We start from the raw sequence: 23883 nt of genomic DNA, 5'->3' as shown, positions 1-23883 counted from the left end.
CTGGCCGATTGCAGACGTCCCATCGGCTCGTGAACCGTGAGTTTTTGAAACAGACAAATGGTCGACCATTCTGTCAAGAGCCATATTGCAGGTGACCCTTGCAGATCTAAATTAACGTGTTTTTTTTTCTTCGCCATTTCTTCTTTCGCACCATACGTAGCAAACTGCGCTAATCGGAGGTACGGGGAAGGAAGAGACGTAGATTTTTTTTGTTCAACCAATGGTGTTAAATGATTTCATTGGGTGTCTATGGCTGTGATGGCTGTTGGTAAAAATAATTCCATCTCCAACCCAATGTGCACATCGCAATACTGCAGTGTTTCACAAGTGTCACGACAGATTTAAACAGCTTGCCTTGGTAAACAACGCAAGCACACAGTATTGTGATTCGGCATGAAGCCTCCGCAATCTATTTTTGAAGGAAATTATTTGGTGACGCTGCGTTGGTGCACGAGCACAAATAGAAAACAAAATGTAAACATTTGTCAATAACGGTGGTTTAAAAGTTACAAAAAATATATCATAGGTGACGTTTCAGACAATGGACCTTCTTCATGTTCTATAAAAATGGGTAATTACTCAAAACGTTGCTTGTTATATATTCCCTTTTTAAGGCAGCATTATTAACTCATGTGTTCGGTGTTTTGTTATTTTTTGAGGAGCACTACAAACACTGCAAGCTGTCACTGCACTCCACTGTCAGAGACTCGAGGGAGCGTGAATGCACGGAATGGCTCATTTCTAATTGGATGGCACTTGGCCAAATGCCTCCTTTCCCCCATGTGCTCATTGCACGAACTCAAACAGAGTCCCCTGGAACTGATGTCTAAGGCACAAAGTGGCTCTGGAGCTCAGCAGTGTCCCCGCCAGTGTGAGCGAGCGATACCCACCCAAGCTTGAGGGAAGCGTAGCGCAGAGTGGCTCCTTCAAACTCTTTGAGGCTTGGGTCAGGGGTCACAGTAGCAGCCTGGATCTCCTAAAGAAATGCGGGGATGAGCGAGAAAGTCAATTGACAGAGTTTCCGGCTCAAATACACCCACAGCTAATCCCCTCTCTTTTTGTCTTTTTACAGAGTGTAGCCTTTAACGGCATTTCAAATGCAATGAATTTATGTCACATCAAATGTACCGACACCAATAAATTATTAGTACAAATATAGTGCTTATGAAGGTTACTTTGGTTAATGGTTGTTACTTTAAAACAAAATTCGGTACACTGATAAAAAAGCATGCTTTTAACAAACAAACAATTCGAAAACATCAATGAGAAAACCATTCTCTCTCGCACACACACACACACGACAACGCACAGCACAAGGTCCGATTGAAAATGTGACATTTGTGGAAGAGCCAGGGCTCGATTTAGTTGTGGGTACAGGGAGAACACTTGCCTTCCATTCATTAAAGTCTATTTTTCTACAAAGGCCAGAGACAGAGATGGCAGACACAGGCTGCAAAGGACAAGGAGGGGAGACACAAAAGTAAGACGCAGGGAAAGCACACGGTTATGGTTGCACGCCACACCGCACCGCACCAAACAATTGCCCGTTCTTTTATGAATAACGTTTATGACTTTTAGATTGACGCACTAAACCCTTCGGAATTAGTTGTGGGGATTCTAGTACAGCTATGGCTCTTTTTTTAATGAGGCCTCTATATGCAAATCGATTAGCACAATACCGCCCTGGCACATCGCTCCCACATGGAAAAGCGGCACAAACAATATTTCCATCCAAGCGCACTTTTGACTAAAGAATGGGCACTCAATCCAGAGGCAGGGAATTCCACCGCTGCAGAGCTGTCAAGGTATTTCGCATCGAGTTTATTAACCTCAAAAGATTTACCACTTATGCTGGAAAAGGAGCAGTTCTTCAGGTATTTGTGGGAGGAACTATTTAGCGGCCGCACTGGGTCATGCAGTGCCAAATAGTCGTAAACTCCGTTAAAACCTGTCCAAACACCTCCAGGCTTTGTTATTTGTGTTGTGGTTTTTAATTGTGAGCATTTAATCTCATGTCATATTTGTGGTGCAATTCTAAATCAAGGTCGTTATTTACTTGGTGTAATGAAACATTACACACACACGGGCACACGGCTTACAAATTCTGTGACCATAACAGCTTAGGTGCTGCATCTACTGGACCAACTGTATTTTTTTAATATGCACTGTACATTATACATGTATGTTCACTACCATCATCATCATCTATCCACTGCTGGATGAAGGCCTTTACCAGGGCGTCTCCATCTTTAACAGTTCCAGGATGTGACAATCCAGTTTATTCCTCCACACGAGCCGATTTAATCGTTCCATTGCTTCGGTGGGCCTCCCCTTTGGCTGCCATCCCATCATCAGCCTCGACCACTGGCCATCATCCCTTCGAGTGATGCATCCTGTCGGAACCCACTTGTTTTTTTTCTACAGTCAAAATAACGTCTTTAAACCTGCACATGCAGACAATGGTTAAGGCCGCGGGATGAACAACACCTACAAACGATCCGAGATAGACGTACGTAGAAAGGGGATAACATGAATCGGAAGGAATATATGCAGGTTAGGGACGTAATTTTGTCTATTAATAAAAGCAAGTGGGCTTAGGCAGGACATGTCACCGTGAGAAGGGATGATGGCCGGTGGGTGAGAATAACAACAGTGGCAGCCCAAGGAAAAACGAGTCTGCCGATGGAAGTCCACTGGAGAGATGGAGCAATGAAACCAACTCATATGCAGGTGCCGGGTGGATCGCTGCATCGCAGAGCCGTGAGGGACGGTGGCAGCTTGGTGGAAGCCTTCAACCAATATTGGACTAAACATGGCTGATGATGGTGATGACTGTACCCTACGAGTGCACCGACACTGATGGAGAACAGCTAATCTCTGCACGCGGTGATATTATGCTCGAATGAAGGATTAAACGAAACTATTTATTTTACCAGGTAAGGCCTACTGAGCACCACAGCTATTTTTCTGAAGCGAGTTGGCCACAAACCATAGCTCAACGATGTGGCTTATCCCATCGAAATTTATAGCAGTGATGTTGATTCTACATGTGGAGGGAAAAAACTGGAGGACCCAGAGAAAAATCTACGCGACCATGGGGAGAGAGAGAGACGCAAACTCCAAATATACAGGTTTCAGTGTCGGGATCAAAACCCACGACCTCCTAAATAGCAGGCGAGGTAGATAACATTTTTCCACCATGGCACCCATTACATGGACGTCGACAATAAAGGAGGAAAAAAATTCCGTCGTGCCTCTGCTGATGTCCATCCACCCCCGTGGCGGGCCCTCACCTCCTTCTCCTGAGCCGGCGAGTCGGCCGGAGTGCTGACGGCGGACGACTCCACGGAGCAGATGTCCTTCTCGGTGCAAGTGCCCGGCGAGGCGATCTCGCCGTCGCCCTCGGAGCGAGCCGTGCCCCCCGGCGCCTCCCACTGCGTGGTGCCCGTCGGGATGTGCCAGTAGTAGGTCCCCGACGAGTCGCAAACCTTCTTCCAGCCCGGAGGGAGGTCCGGGTCCGAGCCGAATGACGGATCCGTCCACAGCCCATCTGCTTTCAAACCACGCGGAGCAAAGCGGCGCGGTTACGACTCCACTTTGATCTCTATCGCAAGGTGAAGGGTAAAAGGTTGCAGCCCTGCAATTGCTCGCAGAAGGACCTCCGCCAGACAGACGGAGCTCTAGAGATCCGCTCCAGAGGGCATTTTGTTGTCTCCTGTTCCATGCCGGCCAGACAACTTGGAATAGGTGGTACCCACATTTCACTCCGCCGATTGACTGTGGTGTACTCGTACTGCCAAAAGGATCTGTTCGCCACATGCAACAAGATCGAACTGGTGACCTCTGGACTGCCAGAGCACAACCCCCCATGATACCAAATGAACACAAATAATAACTTGTGTAGTTGCACCAAAGCATCTAGTGTGCACACATGCAGCCCTTCAGCCCAACCACCGCTGGATAAACTTGTATAAACAGACACTGAACATCAATACCAACTCCTCGACAAGTTTGGCGGAGGTCCGAGTTACATTTTTGATGGCCAGTGTACATGTATCCTCGACTGCCATCCTCTTCAACGCAATGTTGATGCTGCTACGTATACCCACTGTGTGTGCGCACAGTCAGAAATAAACATTCGTGCTGTGGGGGGGGGTGTATTCAGGTATCATGGGGGTGTTGAAGGAGAAAAGGCGCAGAGGAACAACAAAAAAGGCAATCACGGCAGCGGCACTCGTAAATTTACCCCACACACTGGCGGGCACACTGGTCGAACGCCAAAACAGTGAGAGAGAATCTGTTCACCGCGTGATAACGAACTCATTACAGCACTTAGGCCGTAAATATGTGCTTGGCCCATAAATATGTAATGGCACATGTCCTTTCCCGGGGAACAACACACGGGCAGGGCCCATTTCAAGAGCAGGCAGGTTCCCCGCGCAGATGAATTCCTCCCTGTAGGAGGGGACTTAACGACCGCCTGTCATTGAGGAGCTCTGCACCAGCGCGTTGCTCGGCTGCTTTCCTAGGGGGCACTCGTTAACCAATCCACAATCCAGCGTTTCCGCCTGTTTGCGGTGAATTTTGGTTCACTGTACATTTAATCAACATCGTTGAATTACAGCACAGATTTTAACATTTAATTTCTTCCGATGTTATCGTCAAACCACTGGTATTGACTTTCCCCTGTTATACGCCGATTTTTATTGTTAATTAAATCAGTTAACAATGTCGAATGACTGATTAATCTGTACACTAAAGGAGACAAAATTATTACATCCATGATGCTTACTATCAAGTCTTTGTGGCTGATAGGACTGGATAGGGGAGTAACGGCAGAATGTGTCGATACGATCCAGTAGCCGGAAAGAAAGACAGATTTGTAAAAAGACTCCAAGATTATGCCGCATCAAAGTTACAACATCGTCGCTATGCAGGATGCCTCCACATCGTTATCCCGAATGCCATCACAGCCACCATTTCCGCACAACCCACACTAGTATCAATCCGACTCGTATCTGTCTTCGGTTGTTTACAGCCCTTTGTGGGGCATGTTTGACCATAGTTCGCCACACTGGCGAGTGCGGGTTGGTGAAGGGGAGCGAGACCCGGACTGGTTCAGCTCTCGCTCGCCACTGATATTAGCCGTGGCCTGAAATCAAACTCAAGTCGACGGGGTTCAATGCACAATTCGTTTGGACAAAACAAATTCGCTTGTTCCTGCAGGATTGCTGGAATTCCCCTAGAATTAGACTGTGGTTTGGAGTCTGGGTGGAATGGCGAGCATGCGAAACGTGTTAATTCCCCGCGAGTTGGCGTCTGTCCTGGGGGGTAAGGCTTATTGGCCAAAACGTTGACTCGAGAGGAGGAGGGTTTGCATCCACGGCTGTGCAAAAAAATGAACAAGCCGGCACTCCCACGCCAGCACCTTTATTTAGTCACGTCCCAGCAGGAGGGCATGACAGGAAGGAAATGCCGCCAACTCCCCATCTATTTTTACAGCGCTGGTCTCCGCATCAGTGGGGTGCATTATAAATACTGTAGTGCATTCTCTACAGACGGAAAACCATGACAGCAATTGGCAGAAACTTGCAGCAATGACGACAAATGCCACACAAACACGCTTGAGTCATCATTTCTGTCATGACTACGAACCAATCAATTTATTTATATTGAAGATTAACCCATAACTCTACAAGGTATTAAATAAATGGATAAATCAATGTCCTTTATTTAACCAGCCCGGAACCTTCAGATTTATTATCAACGTTCGAAGGAAGACAGCGTGCAACCGTAATTACGCAGGGCCAAAATTTAATTATTAAAATGTAGCCGGGGTGAATTTATTTTTAAATGTAGGATTTGAGATACGTCGGGGGGAAAAAGTGGCACACTTCCGCGATTGATGACGCAAGATCGTTAAATGTCCACATTACAACTGATGGTGTAATTGCCTGTAGTGATTGCCTGTTGTGATTAGAGAACAGTTGGGGGACCCAAACTTGCTCAATGGCAAGCACACTCGCCACAAATCTATACAGCACCCATATACTTAAATTTTGTGAATGTAAATTACATACGTAAATATATATTTTTACAAAAAACACAAAATTACATGCAATATTAGTGCCAAATAAAAGGTCACTTCAGAGTGAGTAATCTCAGTTTCATAAGTTTTTAACATTCATTTCCCACAAACATACCTACTGGACACATCACTGCTGCTCTATGAAGATATGCTCAGTAAGTTTTAAAGATAAATCTATCAGATTTGCAAAAAGAAAAAAAACCTGCATTACATGTTTTTTTCATCCCTGGGTGCAAATGCCCACTTGCCATGTACTGGATTACTCACTTCAGAACACATTTCATTGCCAAATCTTATTAAAAAACTATGAAATGCCAGACAGTTGTTTCTATGGAAACGTAAAAGAAAAAAATCCGAGAGCAAATGTAAAGAAACATGAAGGATGAAACAAGGCACCGAATTCTATGGCAACGACACTCGTACCTTCTTTGTCTAAAATGATGACGGCCAGGATGAAGTCCTTGCCGTACATGATTGCCAGCGCAAGATGCTGCCACGCACCAGGCCACGATCCGATGCCACGCAGACTCGCCCCCCAAGAGCTCGCCCGCTCTCTGCAGCAGTTTGCCTTTTACAGCTGGGTGGTGGTGGCGGTGGCGGCGACGGGCGGCGCCATTTTACCTTCCCGCTGGAGATTCACGGCTCCCACCCGGACACCGTGAGGGCGGGGAGGAGGCTGCGCACGAGCATCAGGCACTGCCAGGTCGATGCGTCGTGCTGCGTGTCTGACGGCCGTGACTGCGGCACACTACGGCATTTAGCTCATCGAATAACCCCGCACCCCCGATTAAGCCAATTCCACCTGACAGCGAAGGCTGTTCATCAAACTGTGCGGCAAAAGCGCTAATCACAGTGCCTTCCCACCGCTGCGGCTCGCCAAAACAAAATTGCATCCCTCGGCCGTTAAAAAGGGTGACGCAGAGATATTTTTCGTAGGAACGGTGACTTGCTTGGTTATTGGACGGAATATTAAACGTTAACATCTGCGGTACCACTGCTCTTCGACCTTCCCATATCCCCCTGGCTTTGACGCTAGGGCAATCTTTACGCGAGTGATTTGCAGTTTTGTACTTTGGGACACCGTTCAAGAGCTGCGGCCTGCTGCAACTGTAATGTAAAGCTGTCGGGAGCCCGTGCATTTCCATCACAGATGAAAATCTCTCAGGTATGACGCTGCGTCCCTAAGTTCAGCTGTAAACCACCACGAGCCATTTGAGCTCTGCTTAATATCCATTAGGCACGCTACCACCACCACTCAGCTTGATGTGCTCGTTAGCGAGGCACTGCTGGCGCATGCAACATAGATCCGCACGTGTCGCGCATCCCCCATTGTGTCAACGAAATCCAGTGGCTCCAACCCACTTTGATAAATTAGGTCCTATTCCGACGTGAATGCCAATAATCTAGGCTCAATTTAACCAACCAAAAATTCTGGCCACACTTGAGAGCACTGGCTAAAGGCAAAGAGTAGCGCACTGCTTCGCAGTTGAAAAATGCTCCGATGATGCATTTCTCCAGTGTGAAAATTGACAGCTTTAATGGGGCGTGAATGCAGGACAGTGCGGCACGCGTGGCATTTGTCCGTTACCCTCCAGGTCAGGAATAACAACCTCCCCCCTAATTCTGCGCCAAGCTTTTGTCGTCTAAGCGTGGCATCTCTCCTGCAGGTATAGTTACCCGCTTGCGCGGGGCGAACGGATGCCACTTTCAGCGGTTTCTGCTGAAAGGGCCTAAAACAGGTACGTGTGGGAAATTACTCGGCGGCAATGTCTTTGAGCAAAAGCGCGCGGGGAATTTACTGTGACCGCTTCGTTGATTCAATCCGAAAGCTAAACCTTCCACCCCCGACCGTCGTTACGATCGCCAAAAAACATTTCAGTTCACTCTATCTGTCTTACCCACAATCACGGAATATGACATTCGATGACAGCTGGTATTAACACAGGAGAGTGTGCTGCAAAGCCCCACAAGCAACGCCGTGAGTATGGTCGAAGGGAAACAAGACTGCACAGGCAGCGCACCGGGTGGGGAATGTAAAAATCACCCAGTACAAAACGGTCCTACTCCCCGGCAAATAAACACGCCGATGAGCAATTAATTATTACACAAGCAAAATGTCAAGATTCTTAACTTGGGATTACTGCTTTTTTTCCTAAATTTGTTTTTTAACGCAGGTGGATCCACAGACAGGCCCACCCACGATAGTTCATGGCTCTCTATGTGCATGTGTGTGTGTGCGTAGTGTAGCGGTTAGCGCACTGCGCTACGAACCTGACGACCCGAGTTCGATTTCAGTTCACGGCCATGTGACAATTATCTGAACCGGTCCTGGACCTGCCCTAGGTCGACTCAGCCTCAAATGAGTACCTGGTACAGGGCGTAAAAACATCGCCACTAGGGAGACAAAGGCGGCTGGGCGTGGTGCTGGTAACCCACCCCCTCGTGTGCCGTTCTGGCCTTCATAGGTGCTTTCTAACAGCAATTGCCCCACCAGTCTGTTAAGGCTATACAGGGCACCTTTGTCTTTGTGCGTGCACGTAATTGTGTGGGTGGAGTGGTGGGGTGGTGGTTAGCGCACTGTGCTAAGAATCCAACAACATAAGAATAATACTTGGCTGTGGCCAACATCAGTGGCGCCTGATCTTAACCTGTCAACTCAGCCCTAATTTATCAGGTAGGTTTGGTGTGTAAAGATGGGAAGACAAAGGTGGCCAGGCGTGGTGCTAGACACGCCACCGCATCGTGTCACGCCACCCATTCGTGCGCCATGGTGCTCGCTAACAGCACTTGCCCAAAAAGACTGTATAGACAACACGGGGGATTTTTATCTTTGTATCTGTGTGCGCACATACATGTGTTTGTATGCCCATGCCGCCTGCTCCCTGAAAAGACGGTCTACCAATCAGGTCATTGCAAATCTGCAGCGGCAATCTGCACGGCGCCACGTGCTTCCAAACAACCCCGGTGATAGCATCTCATCGTACAGGTGGGCCGTGCGGTGTGGGGCGGCAGGCCCGGCATTACATGTCGGTCACAAATGCCCGACTACAATCATGCTCCTGGAGAAAGTTAAAAGCCGAAGATAAAAGGAGTGGGTAAGTCAAACAAACAAAAAAGACAACTTTATAGCTGTAGCCATCAAAGGTGAAATTTTAAGTAAAAAAGCAAATAAAATGACACCGGTATGTTAGAGTCACCACCATAAAAGTAAACATGTTGTAAAAAATCATATGAATTCTCAGAGCCACCTGCTTTACTTTGAATTCTATATGCTTTTAGAATGTATTTCACCAACCATCAATGTGCAATGGGGGGAAGGGGGTGGCCCAGGTAAAACAAATAGAAGGATAATATAAATGTACTTGTTTTGTATGAGGGCAATAACATAGAATATGGCTTTTATCTTAAAGGAATCAGTTTACTTGCTAACATGTTTATGTTCCCACAGACACCGCGTTTGTGATCACCGACTAGTGAGGGGCAGCTCAACATAGAACCAGCGCGACTGTTAAAATATTTAATCAACATGCTCGCAAGCTCCAATAATTCCCACCGTGGCTAATTGAGAGTTAACTTCGTGTCTATTTCATGTGCGAGGGTAACTTCATTTGGCTCTCTAAACCTCGTCTATTGCCACTGAATGAATCCCGAGAACCCTGCGACGCCCACCGCCCCCCACACACTGACCGGAGTCCTCGGGCGAGGTGTACGAGGCGCTCTCCTGCGACAGCGTGGTCCAGCTCGAGTCTTCGTCGCTCATCGCCGTGTTCCTCATCCCGAAGAACATGCGCCCGCGCAATGCCCTGCCCCCGTCCTCGTCCCCCTGCTCCGCCTCGTCCGCCGGCGCCTGCAGCTCCGACAGCGCGTCCGCCGCTGCCTTGGGCCGCTCCGTCGCGGAGCTCGGCGACTCGGACGCCGAGGGAGAAGGGTCCGCGCGGGCCGTGGTGCCGTCGCGCGGGCCTTCGGTCTTGCCGCTCAAGTCTCCGTTTAGCAGCAGGGTTCCCTTGCCAGTGAAGGCCGACTCGAGGTCTGCGTAGTAGCCGAGGAAGCTTTTATTCTTTTTCATCTGTGATGCGGAGACAGTGGCGGGCGCCTCGTCCTCCTGTCCGTCGCTGGTCTCCTTGCCCTCCGCTTTCTCCAGCCCGACGTTACCGTTGTTGTTGCCCGGACAGTTGTCGTTGCGGTTGGGGTCTCGTGCGGCGGGAGCCTGGCCGCCAAGCTGCTCGTAGCCGCGGTTAAGTTCGGCATTCGCGTCGGCGTTGCGGGGTGGGCTGTCGCGGCCCGCGTCGTGAGCCGGCGGCTGCGTGCCCTGGCCCAGCTCGGCCGCCTTGCGCAGTCGGTTCTCTCCGTTCTTCAGCAGCTTCGCGTTGGCGTTGTGCACGTCCGCGCCGCTGGCTCCGAGGGCGGCGCTCTCGCTGTGCCGGCGCGCGAGCCCGCCGCCGACCGGCACGGCGAGCGCGGAGCCCCGGCCCTCGGCGTCGTCGCCCTCCGCCCCGCCCCCGAGGCCCGTGGCGGACTGCAGGCCCGTGGCGGACTGCAGGCCCATGGCGGACTGCAGGCTGGTGGCGGCGTACGCCTTGCGGCTCTTGGGTGGGGTGGTGCCGCTGCCGTCGGAGCGCCGCATGTCGGCGTTGAGTAGCTCGTTGTGCGACGTGCGCAGCCGCAGGGAGGACGGCGGCTGGGCTGGGCCGGCCTGGCCGCTCGCCGCTTCCAGTGGCCCAATGGCCTGCCCGACCGTGGCCGGCATCGCTCCGAATGTGGAATCGACTGCAATTGAAACACAAGCAGCGATGGGATCGTTCTCCCTGCGGTGTCATGTATATTCCAGGCACATTCTGCATGTGTGCGCACATATATATGAATGAATGAGTCAGCTAAAGGGCTGTGAAAGGGCTACAATATTGCACCACACATGGATGAATTTATCTGAACAGTCATCTTTGTGTTGTCCTAAATTAATAAAGGTCATTATTTAATTACAGCCAGGTAGGCGAGCCGGCACCATCAATTGCCCAAGCTCTGTGGTCCTCCGTATATTAAGATGTTTTCATTCAATTAATGGGTGTTTATACACGTGGGAGGAAACCGGAGCAACCATAAAAAGCCCACGTGTGCGAGGGAGCAACACTACATCCCATACAGAAGGGACAGATGGAGACTTGTCCGCACTTTACTGTACTGCTTTCTCCTGGCAAATCAGGGTATGACACCTTCATGCCCATGGGATGGAAGTTTCACAGAATGTGTGTGATGGTGCTGGATTGATTACAGGCACGCACAAGGTGGTGGTGGTATATGGTACTTCAAAACAAGCATGCACTCATCTGTTGAACGGACGTAATGATTCACGTTGTTTTTAATGAAAATAGATAGATAGATAGATCGTTTATTGTCATTGTCACCAGTACAACGAAATTGAAAATGCTCACCAGTCAGGGCATCATTCATAAATTTAAATTAAATAAAACAAGAAAATAAAAATTAAATTAAATGAAAGATAATCAATTTATACTATATATAAAAACAGCCCAAGTATACCCACATACCCACATAAGGTTACATTTTGTCATTGCACATCTCTATTTCACAGTCAATTGAAAAATACTATTACTTAATAATTAATTAGCATTATTGAGTGTGGTGATCGCTGTAGGATAAAAGCTCTGTTTGAATCTGTTTGTCCTTGTTTTGACTGATCTGAATCGTCTGCCTGATGGCAACAGCTCAAACAGTGAGTGTCCAGGGTGAGAAGAGTCCTTTATAATGTTCTGTGCTTTTTTGATGCAACGTGAACTGTGTAGTTCTTCCAGTGTGGGGAGATGGCAGCCAGCGATCTTTTGGGCTGTGTTGATGACCCTCTGGAGCGCTTTCCTCTGAGCCACTGTGCAGCTGGTGTACCATACACAGATGCAGTATGTGAGAATGCTCTCGATGGAGGCTCGGTAGAAGGACACCAGCAGTTTCTGTGTGATGTTATTATTCCTGAGGATTCTCAGGAAATAAAGTCTCTGCTGGGCCTTTTTCAGAAGCTCAGTGCTGTTGGCGCTCCAGGTCAGGCCCTCCCCAATGTGGACTCCCAGGAAGCAGAAGTCTGCTTCCTGGGAGTCTCATTAAGAACAATATACTCAGTCTCATTAAGAACAATATACTCATTACTTCAACATGCGATTGACAATGGGATCTCAAATGTTAGAGAAAACCACTAAATCTTCATGCGTACTTCGCATTAGCCATGGGCGAACTCAAAAAGTTAAACAGAAATACGAAAACAAATTGTAAAAATCGTTAAAAACATGAACATAAATGGCTTACATGCAAACCTGAGGTAGGGGGGATGGGGAAGCTGTGAGGAGCTGTGCAGATAATCTCTGGGTAAGGCTTAGGGACAATCTGTAAGAAGACGAAATCAACCCAAAGGATGAAACCACAAATTAAAACTCAACAAAAAATACGGACCACGAGCACAGCACGGAAATGGATGGGGGGGGGGCAGGCCATTGAAGATAGCAAAAACAAAATGTGGCAAGCAATTGAAATGGAAGCATGCAAGTTAATGCCCTGCGGTAAAAACACTCGCCCCAAAAACAACGGGAAAATATATGTAAACATAATAAATGTATGAAAACAGCTAATATTCACGTACCATTTGCTTCCCAGAGAAGCAATATAAATTCAAGTAAGGGAATGGATTGATAATAAATGTAGTCGAACAATGCATTTAAAATTATTACTATACCTTACATACAGCTGTTCACTAGAACACAGCTGGCTCTATATTTTTATATATTCATAATGAAGCAATGTTGTTCATGCCGAGGTGGCGCTAAACAAGACAGATGTGCCAAACATGGCCCTCGCCCGAGACAAGTCATCCCTGCGTTCACTCACTCGTCCGTTTAATGCACGTTACGCCCGACCCGTCGAGGTGTGTGTGTGCTTGGCGATGCGTTTTGCTTACGGGAGGCACCGGGCTGTGCAACTGCGTTTGCGGGATATCGCCTGCCCATCCCTGGCCAGTTTAACTCATTCCCCCGTATGGACGCGCTGTGTGGCTGGCGGCAGGTACAGGATCAGCCCGACCTCTCAGGAGTTGCTTCCCTGTGGAGACAAAGCACATGCACGCACACGCACGCATATCACATCACATACCTGTCCCGCTTTGCGAAAGCATTTTGTCTCCATGCGCTCTCGCCTGGTAATAAATAAAATGTTGCGTTCGTAGGCTGCCATGATAGTACCATTCGCTGTTATGGCGGGTATACACAGCCTGTTTGGTACAAAAACAATTATACATGAGAGGACACTAATGGGTTTAAATAGGACATGTCAGTTGACAAGCAGGATAGCCTTGTAAACGAGATGCTCCATATTGAGGGGTATTACAAGTTCAACATTTTAAAGAATAAACATTTAAAAAAGTAAGGGGTTACTACGGTCAATGGTACTGCCACACATTTTCAATGCTTTTACTACATTATGCTCTGCAACAGTTATACAATTGATATTCGTATAGGGTCAGTCCATATCAAATCAATCACTGCAGAAAAATGTTTTGATCTGACCTCTTGCACGTTTTATGCCGGATTTCGGTGCTAGAGATGTAATTTTTTTTTTACCAAGTATCACGTCTCGAGGTCAAACGGCTTTAATGTAAGAGGTCACCAAGCATTTGTCCAGAAAAGGCTATCCGGTAGGACCAATGACTAAAGTGTAAAATACTTTTTTTCATTTTAATGCTACAGTAATAAGTAAACTATTGCTGACAGCTATCATTGTGCTCAAATATCCTATCTCCCCCCCCCACCCCAAACATTTAATATCAAACCATTTTGAGCTTTGACTTTGAAATGTTCACCTTAGACCTCACACCGACTGCCAGTCCCAACATAGATGACCAATATCAAGGTTGTATACTGAAGTTCAAACGGCCTCTAAGTGTGCACGGAAAATCATCCTGCAATCCTGATGACATTAACTCAATACATTGTCTCTAGAAGGTTTCATGGGTAATAAATACATTATTCATTTCATTTGAGTAGGCAGGCAGCGGCATTGGGACAAATATGGAATTTGGAGGTGAGGGATTTCAAGAAGCCAAAGAATTGAGAATCATGGTAGTCTAAATGGGATATGAATTAATGAATGGATGAGCATCTCAGCAGCAGCTGGAGTGAGGAAGTGGTGGATGTGGGATTTGTTGCACAGATGGAGGTACGAGGCCCTGCGGAGTTGACATATAGCGGAGGATATTATGTTTCATGATCTAAATGCATCCACATTTTAGGTGCGCGTTTCGGTGACAATGGAAATTACAAAAATATAATTATTACATAGTTGCTCCCAAGCTCACCCTCATCGTAAGTCCCACCCATTAGCTCCTTTGACACAAATTGTCACACTGGCCCCTCTGTGGCTCATAGTCAGCTCCCAGATAATCTGCCTATCTGGTGAGTGCTACCATATTGGATTCACTCCACTTACAATTCCTGTACCATAATACATAGGCCACAAACAGATGCTGTACAATATGTACAGCTGTTTCGTTGCAACTAACTGATGGCCAATATAAGGCTGTCAGAATAAGGTCGTATTTGCATGTGCACATTTAGAGAGCACCGTTAGAATTTAAAAAGAGTTCACAAGATTAAAAGAAATGCTTAAAAATGTTCAACACGGGTTTCTCTGTGGATAACAACACTGCCACACTAACAGTGTGCACAAAAGACCCATAACATTACACTCCTGACATTTGCAAGGGAACAAAAATCGTGGAACAGAAAGCCTGGAGTACAATGAAATTAGAGAAGAAGGAAAAAAACCCGTGACAAAAATGGAATGCGTCTCCTATAACAGGCCGACAGATCAAACATTTACTCAGCCCGGCGCTTGGGTAACTGCACAAGGCATGCTAGACGATCTGTTCGGGGGCTTTTAAAACGCCACATCAGTGAGCTGAACGAACCATTCAAGCACACAATACGAGCAAAGTCACGGCACCAGACCTCAAGAGCAGATCCGAGAAGCGGCCCGTGACGACTCGTTAACCGGCACCGCGAAGGCAGTCGGTGAGATATTCGATGATGCTGTTTAAGGGCAGCGTGGCGCGAGAGGGTTAACGGTTTACGGTTTAGCCCAAAGCCGCGGGGCACAACACATTCCTAACATGTTTCCCAAAACCATGGTGCCGTGCAAATGGCAGGGCAGTGCACGTCACTTGACAGAGATGCCTTTTTTTGTTTATATTGTATGACGCTCTCTAGGCTGTGTCTCCCCACCCACAACTCACGACCCCCACTGGCAACGCAACTTTGCCTTGTTGACGTCCCTTTCTTGCTTCTCATTCTTCCACACAAAAGCGATGACGACGTCAGGCCGAGAGTTTGCCCTTCTACTCACGTCATGCATGCGCACGCAGCGCTAATGGCGCGGCACGGTTCGGGCGAGCTGTCCTGGACCTCGGCTCTTCTGGTGGGGGCCACCGGACGAGGCGGGCTGGCGCAATCCCAACGCTTCTCCGTGCGGCAAGAAAACCGGAGTGAGATGGCAAGGACGTCTCACATCTCCCTGCCGTCGGCCAACGGTGTCGCGCAACCAATCGCTATTCCGGGGTTTGTGAGATGCCCATTGTCCACCTCCTCCGCTTCTAACTTCCACCCCCCACCCTCTTCAATGTCCATCTGTCCTCCCATCTGCTGTCTATTACCATGGACAGGAAGAAACTCTCACACCCTGCCGGCACCCCCCACTGGCCAGCAGCATTATGCCGCGCCGCGACAGGTCAGACAAATCCATCGCAATGCAACTCCCTCCCCCGCCCCACTGCCTCAGCCAGATTTCTAGACATGAAAGTCACTTTCATTTGCAGTGCAGGAATCTAAAGTCTCACTGAAGCTGGTGTGAACGTCAGCCTGCATTTTATAATTAGGGTGCGCTGTTCTCAGAGGATCCATTTAATTTACAAATCTTGCACAGTTTAACAATTTTTCTCTTTTCTGCATCTAACCCGAAATGGTGAAAGTTATTTAATCCGTTCTTCGTTCCCCTGAGCCTCTATTCTGCAGCTGCCATGCACGCACCCCGGTGAGAGGTGGGCGCCAGGCTCCCTCATCTCCCCGCTTCGTTAATCCTCACCACCACCGTTTTTGTGTGCTTCGGTCAGTTATCATGTTCGCAGGATGCCGCCACCTTCGACAGTGAGAAATTAAGGAGCGTGCAACAACACTGAGTCAGGCATAGACGTGCATTCCATCGGACGCATGCGTCATGGTCCCCGAGCTGCACATAAGCATGCCAAGGCTGTCTGAAAGATAAGGTTTCTTCCCTTTGGAAGAAGTCAAAAGATTACGTGAAATTTAAAAAAAACGCTCATTTGAAAGGAAGGTGCGCGCAAAAAAAACAAGTCACTATGACTCACAAAGGAGGCAGAGCAATTTTCTCATGCAACATGAAACACCGACCACACTATATCGTGCAGAAGACTTTTCTACGAGCCTCTTATTTCATTATTTGTGCTATTAAGATTTTTTTTTGCCCCCCTCCCCGCCACCCTCCCCAAGCGCACGTACCAGTTTTATACCCGACAAAACGTGGTGTTGAAAAGGCTGCTCTAAAAACCGTACGACGCCGCACGGACCGGGGGCTCGCGCAACCCCGGCCAAACGAGCGGCGACATTTTAACGCAATGCGAGATCTCCAACCACTGCTGCGCCACGCGGGCGAGCACACACAGCGGACCAAGAGACGCCTCCGGACGTGAGACGAGGGCGCAGGCGATGGCGTGGCGCATGCGCGCCGTCTCCTCGGGATGTTTCTCCCCGCAACGATATCGAGTCAATCATTATCCTGCAGTAGGCCAACGGCTCCTGCGAGGTGGGAATTGGGAGGCAGTGGCAGGCTCGTTTTGTCGGGAGCTTGTAGTTGCCGGGCTCTTTCTCCGCAGGGATTTTTTACGACACGGCCCGCCTCGCACGATTTCGCGTCCGAAGCAACGATATAACGTTGGCGAACAGGGAAACGACTCGCTGTGAGCGAGTACCATTATAGGGTGGGTGTAGGTACGCTTAAAACGTCCATTCCAACGGACTGCCAAGAAATATTATTCTATGCTGGAGACTTCTCGGGCAAACCAATGCTCGCTCCCAAATTACAATATCAACATGATGCTCCAGCGAGTCTCTACAACACTCTCTCGCTGATCAAGACAAATGTTCAAAGTGGCCGTTAACACCTTCAACCAAAAACGTGTAAGCATTGAGCAACACCTGCCGCCTCCCACCCCAAATAAAGGCAGTAAAATAAATTCCCTCCTCTACCCTTTACAATTTCTCTTCAACGCCAAAGATATGATTCTGTAACGGCAGGTTAAATGTCCAGCTGAATGAGGTGGTTTTGCTGAAAACCAGCTTAACCCTTTGGAATGGTCTCATGTCAGAAACCATGCAGACTGCCCCATTAAGCTGCTGTGCAAACACTCACTGGAGGAGGACGATTGAATCTGTACAAAAATGCAGCACTCCTGTTAATATTCTCTTAAAGTCACCCATACAGAAACCACGATGGCAACAACTGACCCGTGTCCCCAGGATTCTGTGCAAAACTGAAATAATTTTATTTTCCTTACACATGATCTCCATAACGGGAACCCAAATGGAGATCTGGGTAACCTTAATTAATTTTATAGTAATCTATGCAGTGTAATTCTCAGCATCTATCATGGAGTACCTTTCAACTGCTCACATTGTCCCACCAAATGATCCATTTTCTTCCTCTTCCCTTTTTTCCCCTTTTTAATTACGAATGCGGCAATTGACGCACAAGAAATGCCACTTGTTCGCAAACGCGCATTTCCCGAGCCGCACCCATAACTCCGTGTATCCTGTGCAGTGGGGACTATGGCCAAGTTCTAACGGAACAGCCTCAATAATATTAATAACAGCAAGGATATATATATTTTTTATTACAATATGGAACGCCTTTAACCGAATGAGAGGTGTTTACGTGAAAGCGCTCGGCATCGCGGCGCTCAGGAAGCGCAGCTGCCGCGCACTGTACCTGCATGCCCACTCGTGCTCTAGGGGGGTGAAAGGTTATGGCAACATCGCCCGGAGCCAAAGCATGCTAGCAGCGCTGCACGCAAGCATTCCTCTCTCGTGGGAGACGTGCCTTCCTGCGCGTGCGCCTGCCCGTCCGCCGTCTGCTCGCCCGCCCGCCCCTTGCCGCGCGTACGGTATCCATGGAGAGGACCTGGCCCTCCCGGGGGGCGCGAAGGGTGAACGGGCGACACAACTGCGCCACTGCCACCACGATGCCCCCCAACCCCCTCGGGCGCTCGAGACCCTGGGGCTCGAGTGTGAAGTACATGGGGGCTCGGACAACACCGGCTGCACGATTCTTAAACTGTCGTTCCGTGTGACAGGTTTCGTGGCATGTACAGCCAAACAAGTGAAAGGGATGTTCCACAGACCGTCGGAGCAGCAGAGGAGAAAGTGTGATCTCCGTGAATATGGGAGTCAGGAGGTGGTTGACAGCAATGGTGGGATATTTTCAGAGTAAAGAAATTAATTGGGAAGGTTATCAATTTTTTTTACAATATTTACAAAGACGATGAAATGCCCACATTTTTGCATATGACGTTCAATGTTATTGCAATGTAAAATTCACATTTACATAATAATTTGTAGTACCTACATAGAACCTGAACCAATTTTTTTTAAGCCATCCAGAAATAAAACTAACAACAAAATCTATACATGTTTTGAAAGCAACATTTTACCAAAGGTATTCATATCGTCAGACGTGCCAAAAATGAGACACTTTATCAAAGTAATATGACAGGCTGTCAGCCAACGGGCGATGTGCCGGTAGAGACTAAGACCGTGTGTGCTCTACACTTGGAAGTCCATTGCTAGTATGGCAGAAAACCCTCATTACCATCCCCTTGCTGGTGCAAAAAAACAACCATCCAAATCTTCTCTCGATAAACCCCATTGGCTTCTGACCTGCCTTCTTGCCGCTATCTACGCTACCCGACCGACGCAATTATTTCAACCTTCACACCCTTATACATGTATTTTTTTTTTACCTGGCTATCTTTGTGACCACAATAAGCACCCCAAGTCAAATGCTCTATCTGGTGAGAAAGAAAGCCTGTCTGCACATGCACGGTTGCCAAACGGATAGTCGATGCTGCATAAACTCCCCACGCGTTCAGACAATTAGGTTGCTGCAAGTCTTATGAAATAGGGCTTTTACAGCATTATTTTTGCTGTCATTTTCAGCACCGTGTATATTTTTAGTTCCACTACCTTCGCAAGTCAAAGATCATTTTTCAAATGTAGCAATAGAGAGCCTCAAAATATAAAAATATTAAAAGAACATTATTTTTGGGTACGGGTTCAGATTTTTTTTAAAGATATTTCAATAGGAAAACAACATTTCTTTTCCCACCAGAGCTTCGGTTGAAAAGATCCTTTCAGCAACACGGGAATTCGACTCCGGTTCTCATTAGGAGCCAGGAAATATTGCGCTGGATGGGCAAGGCAGACCTTTGACCCCCAAATTCTCCGCTGCGTCGAGTAAACGAAGCGCTCTGTGCAACAGCCAGTAGAGGCTCGTTTACAGATTTATAACCAAACAAATGTGAGCCTATCCCTGCGGCCTCGCCCAGGAAACCGACTGGTGCACGATCACGCGGGAGGGGAGGGGGGAAAAAAGGCCAATCTGCTTGCATCAAACGGCCGGCTCGAAAAATAAATGGACACTGCGAGCATTCACTGGGCGCCGCACAAACATGCGCGCGCACGCCCACAGGCAGGGCGGCAATGCCGCTCGCTTAATTCAATATTCGATTTCAAGTCGACTGGAGGAGGCCCATTAGTTATTAAAGGTTACCACACGGTAACGAAAGTCACGGCGGCGCGCAAGCAGAGCCGTGCGCCACTGTGTAGCGAGCGTGAGAGAAGCAAATGGATTTATAAAAGTTGTACATTTTCAAAACAATGTAAATAGTTTTTCCTACTTTGCTGGCTATGTGGTATTCATCACTAAAACATAACTTCCAGCCCATTGGACAAAGGCCTCCCCACGCCATGTTTGTGTGACCATACTTCACCACGCTGGTCAGTGCGGATAGGTGAAGGTAAACGTTCAGCATGTACAAAAATCAAATTCCACTCAACTTAATCAGTGCATCGAAATGTTTCCCACACACCACTAAACCAGACCTGCCCAGCCAAGACGAGCTCGCGCCCCGCGTTACTCAACTTGTGGTTTAGGAAATGTTTGCTTGTCCAGAGGAGTTCTGCAGCCCATCTGCCAACAGCTGTTTGCCGCCAACACATATGCGAGAACATCCTGTCAGAGCAGTGCGCTCCCCAACTACTGCATAATCCTTTCATAAACTTGGATCCGTTTGTCCAGAAAGACGCATTCAGCCCTTATTTTGTCAATCCAATCCTGGATGATGCCCTCCATATGTCGTGCAAGTCGCGGGGCTTATTTGACCATACTTCCGCACACTGGTCAGTGCAGGTTAGTGAATGTGACGAACATGGATACATTTGCATAGAAGTACAGTAAAATCATGTATTTATTGCACTGCCCTCTGCTGCCAACCATGTAACCAAGCAGCAGTCTATAACAACTCGTTTTTGCATGGTGGTTACCCTTCCTAGCACTATCCAGTCTCAACCTACCTTAGCATCTGGAGTTCGATGAGATCGGGCACATTCCTTGAGGCCAGTGCTAACGGGGTCCCCACAGTGTCAATGTAACAGTTATCTCCATATACGGGGCTCCCAGAGAGAGCGAAGACTGATGATTTTACAATACTGCACTGATGAATCCTAATGAGGACAAAACTTATCGTGTATTTTTCTCACAGCTGCCTGATGGGATGGCCATAATTTTTCAAATCTTTGAGTCGATGGTCTAATCGACATGTCCACACATTCAGATATTCAGAGATGGTGGTCTGGATAAGGCTGATGGCTGTCCATGCAACGCACAACATTGCATGTGTTGTTAAATATCTCTATACTACAGGAGGCACAACCACCGTGAGGTCAGCAAATGATAGACCTGCAATGATTCACCACACCCATGACTATTCCATGGACTGTCGTGATTGAGGGTTGCGACTGAAATCAAGAACAGATTTCTTTTTTAGATTGTGGTGAGTGTAGCAGCCTCTAGTGTGATTGCAGGAGTCATGTCAACCCATTGCATATCGCGTATACGAAACAAAACACATTGATTTTTTACACGTACCATTTGATGCACGTATCATGAATCGATGCTCCCTTGCACCCACCCTGGATAGGATATCTCATACAGGTACAACCAAAGTGCCTCCATAAATACTCAATCACTGTCAACTTATCATCGAATGTGTGCCACTGGAGGGACGATGCAAGCCCTGCTTAATGCCTGTCTGTTGTTTTTAATTGGGGATTTTCTCAAGGTCAGCCTAAGCCTGCCTTGTTTTCTCAAATTATACGCAAGTAAGCGCTTTCCATCTGCCCTGCTCGGGGTCTCGTTCCGACCGGACCCTCGGGACGCTAGCGGTGTTAACATCGCTCCAACATTGAACTTGTGAATTGCGTTTCTGCCACTGTCCGACACATATCTGAAGTCTCGTTAAGTGAGAAACAAGGAATTCAAATTACAGTCAAGCACATCATTGTAGCACTTGAATAACGTCACAGTGGTGCAGCAGTAACGTGACTTAGATCATACTGGTACGTAATTTAATATTTTTTACATGAACAAAGATTCGAATTCATGTCAGATAGCCTGGGACACAGCCTAGGTTGTGGGTCTACAAGAGCCGTTTCATTTTTGGGTTGCATGCTCTGTGAACACTACAGGACCCAGTCACATGAAGCCGCATGCATGCACAGTTGTTTTCATCACCGAGGTTGTGAATGTCCAGTGTGTACAGCTTCACGTGGTGCTTCCCATCGCATGCTTGATTCACTATGCATTTCTTGGTGTAATTTATTCATGTTTTTTTTTGAAAAAATAAAAACAAATTTACTTCAATCTTTTGGCTATTATTAGTGCCAGTGGATTTCACAGGAGCAGCTTGCAAGCGGCCTTGTGGGGGTGACTGAGTGAGACACTAGATTTGCACAGTAAAACCACATGGCTGAGATAGATTGCAAGGCTGTCGATTGGCTGGTGTGCTGCCTGGCATTACATGGCCTTAGGAGCACAATGATTATACTTGTCAAAGAACAAAATTAAAACCTTTCATTTTCTATCCCTTGCCTCGACTATTTCACAGGAAGGGTAATTTGTATGTCTGTCAGCTGCACAGATCTTTGGTCAGTGTCAGACACTAATAAAGTGTGAGTGATTAAAGCCCATACATTAAACATCAAGCCACTCTGAGCGCATCTTTGGCGGTATCAGCATTCCAGGCCGACCGATATTACATTTCACCTGCAACCATCGCCCATAATCAATAGGCCCTCCTGTCGGGCGGCAGAGTTGAATGTGACCAGGCACATTTGCATTGATTGCAGTGTTATACAATCCTAAGCCAGCAGGATAAATTGCGCGTGCATTTATTGCGGACACAGAATCCTCACGGAGGGGTCATTTCAGGAGCTCTATTTCGTGAACGTAACCGCAAATTATCATGCAAATTTTTCCCCATCTCTGTTTAATGTCGTGTCGAGAACGTATTACTTTAAGTAACAAGTCACATCGTTCGTAGGATCTGTTTGACGACGGTACTTATCATTCGCAAGGTTAAAATAATCTAAAACCCTTCAAGGGCTTATATTAGGCGCTCAAGGAGCCCACCTTACTACTGCAAGTGCTATTAAAAGCTACCATAGCAGACAGGAAGGCCAGCAGAATACCAATTGAAGCACATTATGCACAGAACACAGACAACAAGCCCAATTAGCGATGGCAATAAAAACCCAGGCTGGAGCGGCTGCCAGGAAATGCTGCGGCTGATCACGATGCAAAAACACGAGCAGACAAGCAAGCTGCCATATAAACCGATATTCCACAGCTGCAAAATGGGACAATGCAGCACAGCAACCTTATAGAATACCGTTGTTATGAATGCTGCAAGTGAGACAGCGTTTAACTGTTGTAAAGCACACATCTGCTAAATCACTATAATCCGACTACATTGTTGCATCTGTGCCAACATGCTCGCTACGAAGGGACAGGATTAGGCATCGCCATTCACAAACATTCACCCGCAAAACTGTCCGAGGATTCCCAGCGAGCATGCGTGCATCTGGGAGGTGGGTGAAGGTGGGGGGTGGCCTGCGGTTTGTACGTGTACAAGCATAAACATTTGTCAATCCACTGCTGGATAACGGCCTTGCCATATTGTGCCGGTCGTGGGAGTCATTTGACCAAACTCTATCACAAGGCTAGTCAGTGCGGGTTGGTGAAGGTTGGGAGCATAGACACTGAATCATGGTCCAATACAACAATGAATTTTGCTGCACTGTTCTTTGCTGACAACAAAGCACCACAGCAGCCTATAACACCTGTTTTTTTAGATGGTGGTTGCCCATCCAAGCACTATCCAGTATCAACACTGCTTATCTTTCGAGATTTATATAAGATCGGGTGCGTCCCGGCTAGTTTGATCAGAGGCCGTGCAGATCGTACTCCATAAAACCAATGTACCCACAACAAAAAACGAATCTATTTTAATGGCAGTTCATTCCAGCAATGCTTGCATTATAAATAATATGTACGTGAAAAAAAATCGATAAAAGCTCACAAGGTGAAAAAAACCTCATCACAAATCTCCAAATATA

General features: G+C 47.5%; 1 protein-coding gene across 10 annotated transcripts in view; it reads right to left on the bottom strand.

Moving 5' to 3' along the window:
- LOC144936246 (amyloid beta precursor protein binding family B member 2-like) overlaps positions 1-23883 on the bottom strand; it is a 54344-nt gene that overhangs the window by 16081 nt on the left and 14380 nt on the right. For 5 of the 10 annotated variants that reach the window (XM_078863282.1, XM_078863286.1, XM_078863283.1 and 2 more), the window contains exons 2-6: positions 13047-13186; positions 9776-10855; positions 3294-3550; positions 1391-1450; positions 891-976 (exon numbers count right to left, since the gene is read on the bottom strand). In XM_078863282.1, the coding sequence (XP_078719408.1) occupies positions 891-976; positions 1391-1450; positions 3294-3550; positions 9776-10855; positions 13047-13095 (1532 nt within the window). In that variant the 5' untranslated portion in view covers positions 13096-13186. Of the gene's footprint in view, positions 1-890; positions 977-1390; positions 1451-3293; positions 3551-6511; positions 6726-9775; positions 10856-12400; positions 12479-13046; positions 13187-23883 lie in introns of those variants that run through there. The other 5 variants (XM_078863287.1, XM_078863288.1, XM_078863289.1 and 2 more) reach the window with 4 other exon arrangements.

The sequence above is a fragment of the Lampetra fluviatilis genome, chromosome 15 (assembly GCF_964198595.1).
Source record: "Lampetra fluviatilis chromosome 15, kcLamFluv1.1, whole genome shotgun sequence".
Classification (NCBI taxonomy): Eukaryota; Metazoa; Chordata; class Hyperoartia; order Petromyzontiformes; family Petromyzontidae; genus Lampetra; species Lampetra fluviatilis.
The sequence above is the reverse complement of the archived record's forward strand: the minus strand, read 5'-3'. Positions and strand labels throughout refer to the sequence as shown.